This window comes from Canis lupus, chromosome 6 (assembly GCF_003254725.2).
Source record: "Canis lupus dingo isolate Sandy chromosome 6, ASM325472v2, whole genome shotgun sequence".
Lineage (NCBI taxonomy): Eukaryota > Metazoa > Chordata > Mammalia > Carnivora > Canidae > Canis > Canis lupus.
The window spans coordinates 28,394,526-28,410,000 of record NC_064248.1 but is presented as its reverse complement, the minus strand read 5'-3'; the positions used below and the strand labels follow the sequence as shown (position 1 = coordinate 28,410,000).

Below are 15,475 nucleotides of genomic sequence, written 5' to 3'. Positions count from 1 at the left end.
CCGGGAACTTTGGATCAGGACCTGAGCTGAAGGCAGAGGCTTAACCCACTGAGCCACCCAGATGCCCTGAAAAAGTCATCAAAAAAAAAAAAAAAAAATCTTCCTTTAACAACTGAATGACCAAAAGTCAGTACTTGGCCAAGGCTTTTTATTAACAGAACCTGAATGACACCAGGTCTTACCCAATGCTCAGGCTTACCTCATGAGCTCATTTTTAATCTATTTTAGTTTTTGGGCTCCGGGGCCTTCCTACGTTTGACACTGTCTTCCTACCTTACTCTGTCGGGACTAGTGGAAAAGCAGTCATTTAATTACTCCCAAGGCTCGGGGCAAACAGGTGAACACACGTGGTAAACACCGAAGGGGAAGAAAATGAGGTGGAAAAACCCTCCATCATTCCCCTCTAGGTCTGCTATTAACCAGCACGAGAATGTAACTACCCGCAAACAGATAAGATGGGAATTAAGACCTAATTAGATCCCGGGTGGCCGAGCGGTTAGCGCCTGCCTTCAGCCCAGGGCGTGACCCTGGAGACCCCGGATCGAGTCCCGCGTCGGGCTCCCTGCATGGAGCCTGCTTCTCCTTCTGCCTGCGTCCCTGCCTCTCTCTCTGTGTCTCTCATGAATAAATAAATAAAATCTTAAAAAAAAAACAAAACAATAGATCCTAATCTAAGCACTTCTTGGGCCTAAACAAAGGAAGACCATTCATTGCGGCAGCAGGCGGGGGCCCCGCCGTCCTCCCGGACGCGGGGGCAGTCACTAGAAGATCCTTTGCCCCTGGCTCTCAAGGCGGAGGCGCGCGGAAAGGTGAAGCAGCTGCTCCCCTCCCGGAAGGCAGGGACACTAACTAGGTTAGACGCCCCACCTCCCTATGCCGTGAGCCTGCGCACTGGGAGGGGGAACACTGCGCATGCGGGGAGGACGCGCGCGCGTACACGCAGGCGACGGTCGTACTGCGCATGCGCCCCGTCTCCGGCGTTGGGGGCGGGGCTTCTTTTTTTCCCACGGCAGGTGAGCGGCGGCCGCTCTTTCCAGCCCCGCCCCCTGCGCGGCGCAGCGGGGCGTTGCCATGGCGACGCGGGGGCCCACAGCCGGCCTGCGGCGGCACAGCCCGCCCGGGTCTCCTCTGCGGACCCGGCGGCGGCCGCGGCGGCAGTGGCAACTCATGGAGTTTTCGAGAAACTTCGTCGAGGAGGCCAAGAAGCACCGGGGCCTCGGCCGTTGCAGGCATTTCTTCTGGCTGGCGGTGGTGTTCGACACGGTGGGCGCCGCCCTGCTGTTCACGGGGGTCTTCGTCGACCTGTTCTTCTACGACCTGCTGCTCTACCTGGGCTCCATCGTCATCTTCTTCAGCCTGCTGTGGTGGGTCTTCTGGTACACCGGCAACATCGAGCTGACGGCGGAGGAGAACGCGAAGAGCCCGGCCGCCGTGCGCTCCTCCTCCTCCGCGGCCGACGCGCTGGGCCGCCGCATCTCCATCACCGTCTGCAACGTGTCGAGCACCTTGAGGCGGATGCGGCGGCGCTGCGGGCCCAGGGCGTTCCTTCAGAGTGTGACCCTGTCGGGCCCGCTGCAGGGCCGGCTGGAGGAGGAGCACCGGGGCAAAGACGAGCCGGCAGGCGGCCAGGAGGGCGGCGACGCGCAGGACCCGTGCAGAGAGGACCTGGGCCGCAAACCCGAGGCAGCCAGAGGTGCCGAGCGAGTTCGCACCCCCGGCCCCGAGCCTGCGCCGCCAGGACGGGGCAAGGGCTCGTTATTCATTCGTCTGGTGCCGCCTGGGTTCCCTCCCTCTCTTCCAGACCAGCCCCAGTCCGCAGCCGTGCTCTCCTCCAGGAGCCTGCCCGTAGTCCCCTCGGCCTCTGCCCGCCGGCCTCCAGCCCTGCGTGTTTCCAGAAGCCAGCTTGCGGTCACTCCTGCCTCTGCAGGCCAGCCTGCGCCCCCTGGGCCTTCCGAGAGTCCGCCTGCTGTCCCCTTGTCCCCCATAAGCCCATCGACAGGTGTAGCCTCTCAGAGCCGGTCCGCAGTCTCTGTGGCCTCTCAGGTCCATCCCGTGGTGCCAGTGCCTGCCCAGAGGAACCTCCCAGTCCTCTTGGCCTCTCAAAGCCACCCCCAGGTGTCTCCTGCCCTGAGCCACCTGCAAGCCCCAGGTGGCCAGAGCCAGCTGGGGAATCTTCCTCCCGCCTCTCAAACGCCATCTCCAGGTGCTCAGGCTTCCCAAGGCGAGGCCCTGGCCACCCCTGTGTCTCTGATCCAGCTCCCGTCGTCCCAGTCTTCTCAGACCCAGCCTGTGGAGCTGCGTGTCTCGCATTCAGTCCCAGACTCTAAGACCTTGTGTCACACCCCCCAGACCTCCGAGACCATCTCTTGTGTCCAAGGGATTGCTCCCAGCCAGTCTGAGCCTGTCCAGGAGCTTCAGGAGAAGCCAGTCACACAGGCTTTTGAGACTCCGCCGCCACCAGCAGGCCAGGAGCTAAAGCAGGAATTCCCTGCCACAGCATCCTCACCCCCCGAGTCAGGGCCTCCAGCTCCCCAGGCCCAGCAGTCCTTGTCCCAAGAGAGCAGCACACCTGCCCCTGCCTCAGAGAAGAAAAGTCAGCCTCCCTAGTACAGAACCAGACCCCAGCCCACGGAGTGGCCTCTCAGGCCTCTGCCAAGTAAGTGCCTTTGGAAGAATCATCACCTGCAATATTCCTTAATCATTTCTGGGTCTGTGTTTTTGATGGTTTCCTCAGGCCCTTCTGTTGGAAAAAATTAAGCGAGTGGAGGTGAAGGGCAAGTGGTCTGTTCTTTCAGGGATTACATCTTTTGAACATTGGTAGGTTTTTGAAACCTAGTGCTGTTAAAGGCGTTACCTACTCCACTGGAGAGTGAGATCATTTTCTTTTGTTTAGGCTTTGTAAGGAGAGGGTGGCAATTAAGACATTCCATCTGGAGCTGTGGGTGGGGTGGGGTGGGGGAAGGGACTGTGCCGTTTCTGAAACAACATGATCTTAGGTGGTACAGGGACACAGCATTAAGTAGCAATGAGTCCTCCAGTGGGAAAGTTATTCCCCTTTCTTTCTTTTCTTTTTTTTTTTTTTTTAAAAGATTTTATCTATTTATTCATGAGAGACGCAGAAGGAGAGAGGCCGAGACACAGGCAGAGGGAGAAGCAGGCTCCCTGCGGGCAGCCCGATGTGGGACTCAATCCCAGGCCTCCAGGATCACACCCTGGGCCGAAGGCAGAGGCTCAACCACTGAGCCACCCAGGTGTCCTTCCCCTTTCAATTCTTTTGTGGTCTTTTTGATTCTATCAAGGAGAACGTCCTTACCGTGGAGTTGGTAATCTCCAGCCACCAACGCTTTGGTAGGCAACAGCTGCACCCAGCTAGGATCTCATACCACATGTGTTTGGGTTTTTGCAATGGATAACTTCTATTTATGCCAAGTAATACTGTTTTTTTTCTCTTTACAATAGTGATAGTTGCTTTTCAAAATACCTTTAAGAAAAACAAGCAAACAAATAAAAACCCATTACATGAGTCAACTTAAGGTAAAAATAAAGTATATAGTGAAACTTGAATGATCCCGAAGTTTGGAAACCATTTGAACTAAATCCCACGAGCTTTATACTAAACCACAAGACCCTTTGTGCTAACCTGTTTGATGAACTCTATGGTTGAGGCTTCTGAGGACCAGTTCCACTGAACTCCCCAACCCCTTGTCAGTTAGAAAGGTAGAAAAAGCCCACGTGAAGGTCAAAATTGGTGAGCCTCCTCCTTGGTGGGTTAAGTGCGGTCATAATGGTATTCATTTCTGAGCATCCATTTCCTGCTCTTTCTCTTTAATCCTATTCCATAAATTACCTACTCTGGAGGGGGAGTATAGGGCAGAGCAGTATTTGGAGGTTATCTTAATGCTCCTTGCTTAAATGCTACCAGCGTATTATCTAAGAAGTTTATTTCATCTTGGTTGGTTTCATTTCCAGGGTGGGGTACAATTGAATATTTGGTGGAAGTCAAACTCTTAATTTCCTTATAATTTTCTCCAGTTCTCCTTCAATAGAATGTATATAGGTGTGTATACACACACCTAGATTCATTCTATAGATATATATATAGGGACAGAGCATTCTGGCTGTTTTGGTTTTGTACAGTTTGGACACTGTTTTGTTTTTGTTTTTGTTTTAAGATTTTATTTATTGGGGATCCCTGGGTGGCTCAGTGGTGCCTGCGTCTCTGCCTCTCTTTCTCTCTTTCTCATGAATAAATAAGTAAAATCTTAAAAAAAGATTTTATTTATTCATGAGAGACACATAGGCAGAGGGAGAGAAGCAGGCTCCCTTCAGGGAGCCCAATGTGGGACTCCATGCCGGGACCCTAGGATCACGTCCTGAGCCAAAGGCAGATGCTCAACAACTGAGCCACCCAGGTGCCCCTGAATTTATTTCATTTTAAAATCCAAGTGAGGGATCCCTGGGTGGTGCAGCGGTTTGGCGCCTGCCTTTGGCCCAGGGCGCGATCCTGGAGACCCGGGATCGAATCCCACGTCGGGCTCCCAGTGCATGGAGCCTGCTTCTCCCTCTGCCTCTCTCTCTCTCTCTCTCTCTCTCTCTCTCTGTGTGACTATCATAAATAAATAAAGAAAAAAATATTAAAAAAAAATAAAATAAAATCCAAGTGAAAAAATAAAATAAAATCCAAGTGCCCATGTGACACCTGCATGGCATCCGCTTGGGACTCGGAGGTTGAAGTGGGGAGGAGAACCTTTGAAGACTTGTGAAGAGGTGTGTTAAAGTTCTACCTGTGGTCTCTATTGTAAGGTAATAGTGTTAGGCCAATAATTAGATAATAATTGCTAAGGTCTCTCCCAGTTAGTTCTGAGCTGAAAACAGAAGCTCTTAGACATTCACAACAGTTTCTTTTCTTTTTTTTTTTAAAGATTTTATTTATTTATGAGCAACACAGCAGAGAGGAGAGAGAGAAAGAGGCAGAGACACAGGCAGAGGGAGAAGCAGGCTCCATGCAGGGAGCCTGACGTGGGACCAGATCCCAGGTCCCCAGGATTAGGCCCTGGGCTGAACGTGGCATTAAACCCCTGAGCCACCCAGGCTGCCCTCACAACAGTTTCTAACCCAAATGTGGGCTCCATGGGCATTCATCTTGAAAACACTTACAGTTGTACATAACTTACTTGTTTATTTACTCGTACATAACTTTTTTTTTTTTTTGCTACAAAGATCACGTCAGGTAGAATGAACACCAAATGTTATGAGACATTTCTCTGTATTGACCATGAGAAAAATACATATAAAAAACAAAAGTTGACCATTTTTTTTTCTATAAAAGCCGAGATAGTAAATATTTTAGGTTCTGTGGGCCAAGAGGCAAAATCAAGGATATATTGTGGCTGCTTACATAATAAGAGAGAAAGCGGCCCCCAGCTTACCTGGGTAGGCCGTTACTTTGATTCCAGTTGCATCATCTGGAGGCATTCACCTAAGAGCAATTGGCCTGAGAGAGAGGGTGAGGGGCCTGGCCTGTCAAGCCTACAGCCAACATGATGTTTCACTCTGACCCAGTGACACCTACACCTGAGGGTAAAATTCTCTGCTCTCAGAGAACCTAGCCATCTCATCCTGGTCCACTGACCTGAGGAGAGGTGATTTCCAGAGTCTCTGACTCCCAGATTGAGATGCCACTGTTTGGTGACTAACATTTGTCAATAGTGGAGTCTAGACTGTGTAGGTAGTGATGTTCAGGTCCTGAGCAGACCACTGGCCACACAGGCAGGCATTGGCAGCTCTGAGGAGTGGAAACTGATGCCCAGGTTGGTCTTTGAAGCTCACATTGATAGGCCATGGCAACACAAAAATGCAGAGTAAGGAAAGGATGCTCCTGGTATCTGGTGGGTAGAGGCCAGAGGTGCCACACAACACACAGTGGACTGACTAGCTCATCACAACACAGAATTATCCCACCCAGAACACTGTTACCATGAGGTTGAGGAACCCTGATCTAGAATAATAAAAAATTGCTCTAGGGATCCCTGGGTGGCGCAGTGGTTTGGCGCCTGCCTTTGGCCCAGGGCGCGATCCTGGAGACCCGGGATCGAATCCCATGTCGGGCTCCCGGTGCATGGAGCCTGCTTCTCCCTCTCCCTCTGCCTATGTCTCTGCCTCTCTCTCTCTGTGACTATCATAAATAAATAAATTTAAAAAAAAAAAAGCTCTATAGTTCATGAGGTACTTAAGAAAATATCTTTTTATCCTCAGAGGACTCATTAGCTCTTAAATAGTAATATCTTCTAGACCATGAAGATCTTTTTTTTTTTTTTTTTAAGATTTTATTTTTTTGAGAAAGGCAGAACATGAGCCTGGGGAGGGGCCAGGAGCAGAGGGAGAGGGAGAAGCAGACTCCCCTCTGAGCAGGGAGCCCCATGTGAGGCTCGATCCCAGGACCTTGAGATCATGACCTGAGCCAAAGGCAAACACTTAACTGACTGAGCCACCCAGGTGCCCCTTGACCATGAAGATATTATTCACTTTTGTTTTATTTATCTTTATATTCCCGTTTTGAATCAACACAGACATGGGGCGTTTATTAATAACCTATAGCTAACATATATTGGGTGTTTATAATGCACTATACACCGTACTAAGTAATTTACAGACATTGTCTCATTTGTCATAACAAGCAGGTAGGCACCATTATTATGTCACCTCGAGGAGAATAGACTTGATATTGATTGAAAAGTAATTTTCTCAATGTCACACAAATAGCGGAGCTGGAATTAACGTGCAGTTGATGTATAAATTGTTGTAAGGTGTAGATGATAAGCTTTCCTTCCAAGTTAAAGTTATTAATGAGCTTTTTTTGTAAGCCTGTCAATTGTAAGTTGAACTGTAACATGAGAAGTCTGTGGGTGACTTCTGTATTGAAAGCTTGACTCCCAGAGAGAAAGTAAAAATCAAGAACTCTGTAATTTATTTGTTCTACTCTGTTTATAAATACTATCTCAAAAAAAATTCCCTTTTTTCTTTGCAGAACCACCAACTTTATAAAAGCACAAATACTTACCGTAACCTCGTTTTGGAAACCTCCATGTGGAGTCCTGACCTATCTCAGACCAGCAGGCCTGCTACACTGCCTCTGCCAAGTGTGCGTGTATCAGTGTTGGGGAGAGTTTTCCAGCATCATATCATAAAGTTCTCTGTTGCCAAAGTTTTAAGCCATAATAAACTATGCTATTCCAAATGAACTTTGTTTTAAAATAACTTGGTTTTTAAAATAGACTTCTTGTGAAAGCATTCTAGCATTCTAAGTGGAAAATAATGCCTTGCATACACTGGGTGAACATGAAAGTAAGTACAGTTCCCACAGAAATGGCCATTGGAAAATGTAAGTCTGGATTTAAGGGTACTTCATGACCTCACTAACTAGTAGAAAAGTTAACACAATGAGTGCGTTGTAACATGCCATAATTTATATTTATACATTCATTTTGACTTAAGGAACGTGAATTTCCCATTTTCCCAAGGAGTTTTAAAAACGGATTGGATTGTATATTTTAATAATAAGCAAATAAAATTCATTTGAGAATACCCTCTTATATCCTTTCTATGTATCCTTAGCTTATTTCTGCAAGAATGCTTTAATATACAGGTAGTTTTCTTTTGAAATTTCCAATTATAGGCAAAAGCTTGTTTCTAGGTGGTAATAGTACTTTTGATCAAAACTTCCAAAAATAGAAGTTCTTTTATATTTCTTCCCCATTTCCATCCTATGCTTCCATATTTCTGTATTTAGAATTTTTTTAAAAATTGGCTCAGGGGCACCTGGGTGGTTCAGTGGTTGAGCATCTGCCTTTGACTAGGCATGATCCCAGGGTCCTGGGCTGAGTCTCACTGCAGGAAGCCTGCTTCTCCCTCTGCCTATGTCTTTGCCTCTTTCTCTGTGTCTCTCATAATAAATGGGTAAAATCTTAAAAACAATAAAAATAAAATAAAAATTAAGAAATTAGCTCAGAGTGGAAGACTATATGCATTGCAGCTATTTGGAACAAAGGATAATAGAAGAACATTGCGCTAAGTGAAGTAAGCCAGTCACAGCCAGACAAATACTGTATGGTTCCACTTATACGACATTTCTCATATGACAAAATCAAATTCCTAGAGGCAGAAAGTAGAGGGATGGCTGCCAGGGGCCGAGGCTGGGGGTGGGAATGGAGAGTTGTATAATGGGTATAGAGTTTCCAGTGAGGTACGACTGGGTGGCTAAATGGTTGAGCATCTGCCTTTGGCTCAGGGAGTGATCCCAGAGTCCCAGGATGCAGTCCCACATCAGGCTCCCTGAGGGGAGCCTGCTGACCCACCCACCCCTGCCCCCTCCCCCGCCTATGTCTCTGCTTCTATCTTAGGTCTTTCATGAATAAATAAATAAAATCTTTAAGAAACAAAACCAAAAATAAGTTTCCAATGGAAGTTGTTCTGGAGATTGGTTGCACAACAGCACGAATGTACTTAACACCATACATTTAACCATACATTTAAAAACAGTCAAGATAGTATATTATGTGTATTTTACCACAATAAAAAAAAAAAACTGGATTAAACCGGCAGTTTATAAACCATCTGACATTTATAAATTTCTTTTTAGTGATACATATATGCAACAGTTGAGTTTTTATATATAAGATGCACCAGGCAAGCACAGTTATTTTAATATCTCAGGAAGCACAGTTAGGAAATTAGAGAAAAATCACTTTTAATGTACTACAGAACAAAGGACTAGATAAATGTAGAGGGGGTGTGAGTGCAAGTGCACACATGTTCACAGAAGTCCACAGAAAATCTTTTTTTTTTTTTTTTTTTCAGAAAATCTTTAATACGACTGGACTTTGTCTTTGGTAAATAGAGGCAGTTCTTAAGAATTGTGATTTGTGGACCTCAGGAGCTACCACAGTGTCTAGGGGTGATGGTCGCCTTGAAAGAAAACTAGAAATGGTTTTTATTTTAAAAACACCAAACTCGGGGATCCCTGGGTGGCTCAGCAGTTTGGCGCTTGCCTTTGGCCCAGGGCGCGATCCTGAAGTCCTAGGATTGAGTCCCACATCGGGCTTCTGGCGTGGAGCCTGCTTCTCCCTCCTCCTGTGTCTCTGCCTCTGTGTGTGTGTGTGTGTGTGTGTGTGTGTGTGTGTGTCTATCATAAATAAATAAATAAATAAATAAATAAATAAATAATCTTTAAAAACACCAAACTCTCCTGGTTATTTCCCCTATTTTAAGATTTTATTTTTTAGTAATTTCTACACCCAATGTGGGGCTCCAAATAACCTAAGATCAAGAGTCACATGCTCCACCAACTGAGTCAGCCAAGTCTCCCCTTTACCTACATTTTAAAAGAAATGTTCTGAGTGGCTCAGTCAGTTGAGCATTGGACTCTTGGTTTCGGCTCAGGTCATGATCCTGGGGCCCTGAGATGAAGGCCCATGTTGGGTTACCTGCCCAGCAAGAAGTCTGCTTGTCTTCCTCTCCCTCGGCCTCTCCCCTCACTCGTGCTCTCTCTCTCTCGAAAATAAATGAATAAATCTTTTAAAAAAATTTTTAGAAATGTTCTTACAGGATGAATGGATTTTTAAAATTTAAATCTTGACTATATTTCATATAAAATTCAAAAAGCATAAAATGGTATATGGTGAAGTCTCCCTACAACCCTCAGCACAGTGCTACTGACAGACATTAAAGATGTTATTAACTGTAGGGGTGCCTGGTGGCTCAGTCAGTTGAACGTCCAACTCTTGATTTTGGCTCAGGCCGTGATCTCAGGGTCGTGAGGTCCAGCCCCATATGGGGGTCCATGCTGAGCATGGAGCCTGCTTAAGACTCTCTCTCTCTCTCTCTCTCTCTCCCTCTCTCTCTGCCCCCTCCCTGCTAATGCTCTTTCTCTTAAAAAATGTTATTGGGATGCCTGGGTGGCTCAGCGGTTGAGTGTCTGCCTTCAGCTCAGGGTGTGACCCTGGAATCCCGGGATCCAGTCCCACATCGAGCTCCCTGTGTGGAATCTGCTTCTCCCTCTGCCTGTGTCTCTGCCTCTCTCTCTCTGTCTCTGTCTCTGTCTCTCTCTCTCTCTGTGTCTCATTAATAAATAAAATCTTTTAAAAAGTTATTAGTTTCTTGTAAATCCTTTCTTTTAAATGTTGTATGTAGGGCAGCTCCGGTGGCCCAGCGGTTTAGTGCCGCCTTCAGCCCAGGGCCTGATCCTGGAGACCTGGGATCAAGTCCCGCGTTGGGCTTCCTGCATGGAGCCTGCTTCTCCCTCTGCCTGTGTCTATGCCTTTCTCTCTCTCTCTGTCATGAATAAATAAATAAAATCTTTAAATAAATAAGTAAATGTATATAAAGTGTTTACATATTCTAGTGTTTCTCTACATACTGTTCAGCACCTAACCTTTTTAACTTAATATACATCTTGAAGATCCTTCCAGTTATTCTTTTTATGAACAAACTATTTCAGTTAGTAGATATATCATAATTAAGTCATTTCCTACTTACAGACATTTTGGTTGTTTCTAGTCTAATGAATGCTTTTAAGTAATACAAAATTTGGACCTAATAAATAGATAGGGACCCATCTAATCTAGAGATTAATGTTTGACCACTGACTTTAAGAATCCCAAAGGCCATTTAGTGTGGTCCCTCCCATCTCCCCCCATGAAACATACACACAAATAGAAATTATAAAGAAAAATAAGTGACCTCCCTAAGATTTTGTAGGTAGTTTGTGGCAGAGTCTGGGCTAAAATCTGACAACCCTCAGTTTGCGTCCTCTTTCCAACAAATCCATATAACCAGCATTTTATTGCACTGATAATAGTCTCCTTTAAAAATTATATCATCTCGGGATCCCTCAGTGGCTCAGCGGTTTAGCACCTGCCTTTGGCCCAGGGCGTGATCCTGGGGTCCTGGGATCAAGTCCCACATCGGGCTCCCTGCTTGGAGCCTTCTTCTCCCTCTGCCTGTGTCTCTGCCTCTCTCTCTCCATGTCTCATGAATAAATAAAATCTTAAAAAATAAAAATAAAATAAAAATTATATCATCTCAGTGGTTTGAACATGAGTTCAAAAAGAATAATGAGGCATTTTACTTCACTGATCCCTCACCACCAGAACATTTTAAGAACATGGTTTAAAAAAGAAAAAGTGAGGGGCACCTGGATAGCTCAGTCGGTTGAGCATCTCACTCTTTATTTCAGCTCAGGTCATGATCTCGGGGTTAGCCCTGCTCAGGCTCCTTACTCAACGGGGAGTCTGCTTGAGATTCTCTCCCTCACCCTTTTGCCCCTCTGCTCATGTACATGCATGCAGGTATGTGCTCTCTCTCACTCTCTCTCGAAAGTAAATCTTTAAAATAGAAAAAGTGAAATTGTCTAAATAGCACCGAAGGCTCTATGTTGACAAGAAACTGTTCCTCCAACCCCTGGCCCTGCAGTTGTCCATGGCCTTTGTCCAGAAACCATCACTATTATTAGTGTCTGGTGTCTGGTATACCTATCCAGAGAGTCTGTGCAAAACCCCACATGTGCACATGTGTGTGTAACAAATAGGACACTATAGATCTTGTTCTATACCTTTCCTTTTTGGCCTCTTTGAATGTTTCTCTGAAGTTGTTAATAATCCAAGTTAAATCTGATTTTATAGGTTTATAAGTATTTTTTATAAGTTTTTTTTTAAAGATTTTATTTATTTACTCATGAGAGACACACAGAGAGAGGCAGAGACACAGGCAGAGGGAGAAGGTGGCTCCATGCAGGGAGCCCGATGTGGGACTCCATCCCGGGTATCCAGAATCAGGCCCTGGAGTGAAGGTGGTGCTAAACCGCTGAGCCCCCCAGGGATCCCCTAGATAAAATATTTTAAAAAATAATAATAAAGTCGTATTGACATCATTCTGCATAAGAATCAGAATCAGGGCTCAGCAGTTAAGTGCCTGCCTTTGGCTCAGGGTGTGATCCTGGAGACCCTTGGATCGAGTCCCACGTCGTGTTCCCTACGTGGAGCCCGCCTCTCTCTCTGCCTGTGTCTCTGTCTCTGTCTCTCTCTCTCTCTCTCTGTCTCTCATGAATAAATAAATAAAATCTTAAAAAAAAAGAATCAGAATCAAAGTCCTATTCAACACTATTTGAATTTCAAACACTATTCCCAGTATTTGATGTAATGTCTCTGGCATAGTCAGAGCTCAGTTGTGAAAATCTCTGGCTAGAGATAGTGACAGTGAAAAATAAAATAACAGAGTTCAAAGAGTCTCATTTTTACCTTTTACCCAAGATTTCTAAAACTGGAGTTAGTAAAAAGTGATTAAATTGTTTGTTTTTTATTTAGTACCTACTAAGTGCTAGGTACCACATGGGACACAGAGATGATTCAGTCTCCACAGAAATAATTTCCTTTGTCTCCATTTGTACTATTGAGGGGCTGACTGGTCTAGAACTAGATAATCAGACTCAAAGTAATCAGGCATTGGCTGCAGTTTTCAAAATAGTTTAAAAAGCCATGGGAAACTATATTCTAAGTCATAAAATACAAAATATACAAGATATTAATACAGGGCAATTTATGAGTTATTTTCTTCTCCCCAATAATAAATCATCTATCTCATAGGTTAGTTTTTACCTGATTGTAACTATATCAAGAATCTCAATACATTTCATATTTACAGGAAAATAAGTGGGCCAATACTATCATTCACTAAGAACCTACCCTGTTCTGCTTCACTGTGCCATGTTTTGTGGTCTGTGCTTTATGTGCTCCAACATAATCCTTATACTAGCTCTAAAATAGCTCAAAAAGGGGCGCCTGGGTAGCTCAGTCAGCATCTACCTTCTGCTCCGGTCATGATTGTGGGGTCCTGGGATCAAGCCCCATGTTGAGCTCCCTGCTCAGCAGGGAGTCTGCTTCTCCCTCTTTCTCTGCCCCTTCCCCTGCTCATACTCTCTTGCTCAAATAAATAAATAAAATCTTTTTAAAATAGCTCAAAAAATTGTTATCCCCATCTTATAGACAAGGCAACTGGTGTTCTGAGAACATAAGTCAGTTGTCCAAAGTAATAGAGTAAATGACAAAGCTGTGCTTTTATTTTTTTTTAAAGATTTTATTTATTTATTCATGAGAGACACACAGAGAGAGGCAGAGATACAGGCAGAGGGAGAAGCAGGCTTCCTGTGGAGAAGCAAAAAATATATATATACATACACACACACACATATATATATATACTATATAGTATATATTTATCATGCTATTTTAATCAATAGGAAAATGGATCATACAGCTAAACATGGTCCTAAGGCTTTCTTTATCCTCTATTATAGAAGTAAATTTTTAGATAATATACACTAGTATATATATACTAAAGATATACACAGCTGAGCCTTTGCATTAGTAGAAGGAGTTTTTAGAAAGATAATTGATTCATGAAATAATTGCTGACTCTTTCTGGAAAGGGGAAAGAAACAAATGGGATACATACTATTGGTTTTGCTAGTTAGAAATTGTTGATCTGGATCTTCCCTACCATTCAGCCATTTGGAAAACTTAAAAAAAACTTAAAAAAAATATTTGTTGAGCATTAATATTGACCCTCTCATCCACTGCAAGAATTCACTGGAAGCCATTTGGTACGATATGACCTCACCTGTCTAGATTAAGTTAGAGAAGGGCACTTGACTCAGACTTGACCAACGAAAAATTCTATTCTTTGTTGCCTTAAGGTATCTTTGTATCCTTAGAAACAAATTCCCCTTCTGTGCTTAAGCTAGCTCCAGATAGTTTCTGTTACTTTCAAGCCAAGAAGTTTTAACCAACAGAATTACTCTGGGGATGATTGTAAAATTTATCTCTAGGGGAAGACTGCTCTTTTGAAAAACAGTTTAATGGGTCTTCTGGGTATATGAAAGTAAAGCAAAAATTCATTCTTAAATGAAGCAGCTCAGAACAATTATGAACAATTGCAATGCACAGTGATGTAAAAGAATGACTACATTGTGGGCAAGGCTGTCTTTGCAGGCTGTTGTGTTAATGTTTGTTTGCCTTTCTGTTATTTTTGGAGGAGAAGTCTTTCTTTTCCTTTTTTTTTTTTTTTGTACCTATGCTGCCAAAGCAAGCACTCCTCCCTCCTTTTAAAAAAATAATCTCTATGCCTAACATGGGGTTTGAACTCATGACCCTGAGATCAACAGTCATAGGCTCTACTGATTGAGCCAGCCACGTGCCCCAGTCTTCACTTTCTTTGATCAGAGCTGGCGACAAAAAGAGATGGGATTCTAGGGAAGGCAAGAGTGGATTAAGGAGGCTTTTATCCTGGCAAGATCAGTTGGCCCATGGAAGATAACCAAAGAACTCTAACAGTGAATTGTGCCATTTAGCTTTAAGATTTTCCTTGTATTATGCTAAGTCTTCCATTGAAAACAATTTTTAACATGAAAGCCTAGTCTTAACAGTGCTTTGGGAAAATAAGGAAGGAGCTGTGCTCAAGCTTAAGGAGAAGATATGTTGTATATATCTTCATGAGAAGTGTACATTGGCACAACCACTTTTGAAAACTCTTTCAACCATGACTTGTATACCCTCCAAGCCAACACTGCACCCTAGAAAAATGTTCACATACATGATTCAGGAGACTATACAAGCATATTCACAGCAATGTAAATAATAGTGGGGGTTTGAGGAGCCAAAAATAATCTAAATGTTGGTGATAGGAAAATAGATATATAAATCATGGTATACTAATATAGTGGAATGCTTCATGGCAGAGAAACGTAATTATATACAGCAGGGATGGATTGAAATGAGCAGAAGTATATTTTTTATTTTATTATTATTTTTTGAGGTAGGGAGAGAACTTGGGTGGGTGGGTGGGGGGACAGAGGGAGAGAGAGAATCTTAAGCAGGCTCCACTCCCAGTGTGGGGCCTGACATGGGGCTTGATCTCACGACCCTGAGATCACGATCTAAGTGGAAATGGAAAGTCAGATACTTAACTGACTGAGCCACTCAGGTACCTGAAATAGCAGAAGTATAATGCAGCCTGGAAACAGTTCTATCATGGAAAGATAAGCATAATTATATACATCGTTTAGGAATGTATACAGTAATTAATTACATAAAGAAAAATGGAAATGTTCTTATTTTTTAAGAGTTATTTATTTATTCATGAGAGACACACACAGAGAGAGGCAGACACAGGCAGAGGGAGAAGCAGGCTCCACGCAGTGAGCTTGATGTGGGACTCGATCCCAGATTCCGGGATCACGCCCTGAGCCGGAGGCAGACACTCAACCACTGAGCCACCCAGGTGTCCCAAGAAAAGTTGAAAAAGTTTTAAAAAGTCAGGACAGCAATTACCTTTCAGAAGAAGCAGGGAGAAGGTGGGACTTGGGAGGAGCACACAGGAAGCCTCAAAAGGACAGGTTAACATTCTGTTTCATAAATTGGGTTGT

At 44.3% G+C, this 15,475-nt stretch overlaps 1 protein-coding gene across 1 annotated transcript; it reads left to right on the top strand.

Moving 5' to 3' along the window:
• Positions 1-1,056: 1,056 nt before the first annotated feature.
• LOC112640347 (nascent polypeptide-associated complex subunit alpha, muscle-specific form-like) lies at positions 1,057-7,241 on the top strand. The gene is made up of 2 exons (XM_025416451.3): positions 1,057-2,656; positions 7,028-7,241. Exon 1 carries the CDS (start codon positions 1,072-1,074, stop codon positions 2,605-2,607), a length of 1,536 nt encoding a protein of 511 aa, XP_025272236.1. The 5' UTR covers positions 1,057-1,071; the 3' UTR covers positions 2,608-2,656; positions 7,028-7,241.
• The last annotated feature ends 8,234 nt before the right edge of the window (positions 7,242-15,475 follow it).

Excerpts from the sequence above, each read along its gene's own strand:
- LOC112640347 (XM_025416451.3), top strand. The coding sequence starts at position 1,072 with ATGGCGACGCGGGGGCCCACAGCCGGCCTGCGGCGGCACAGCCCGCCC.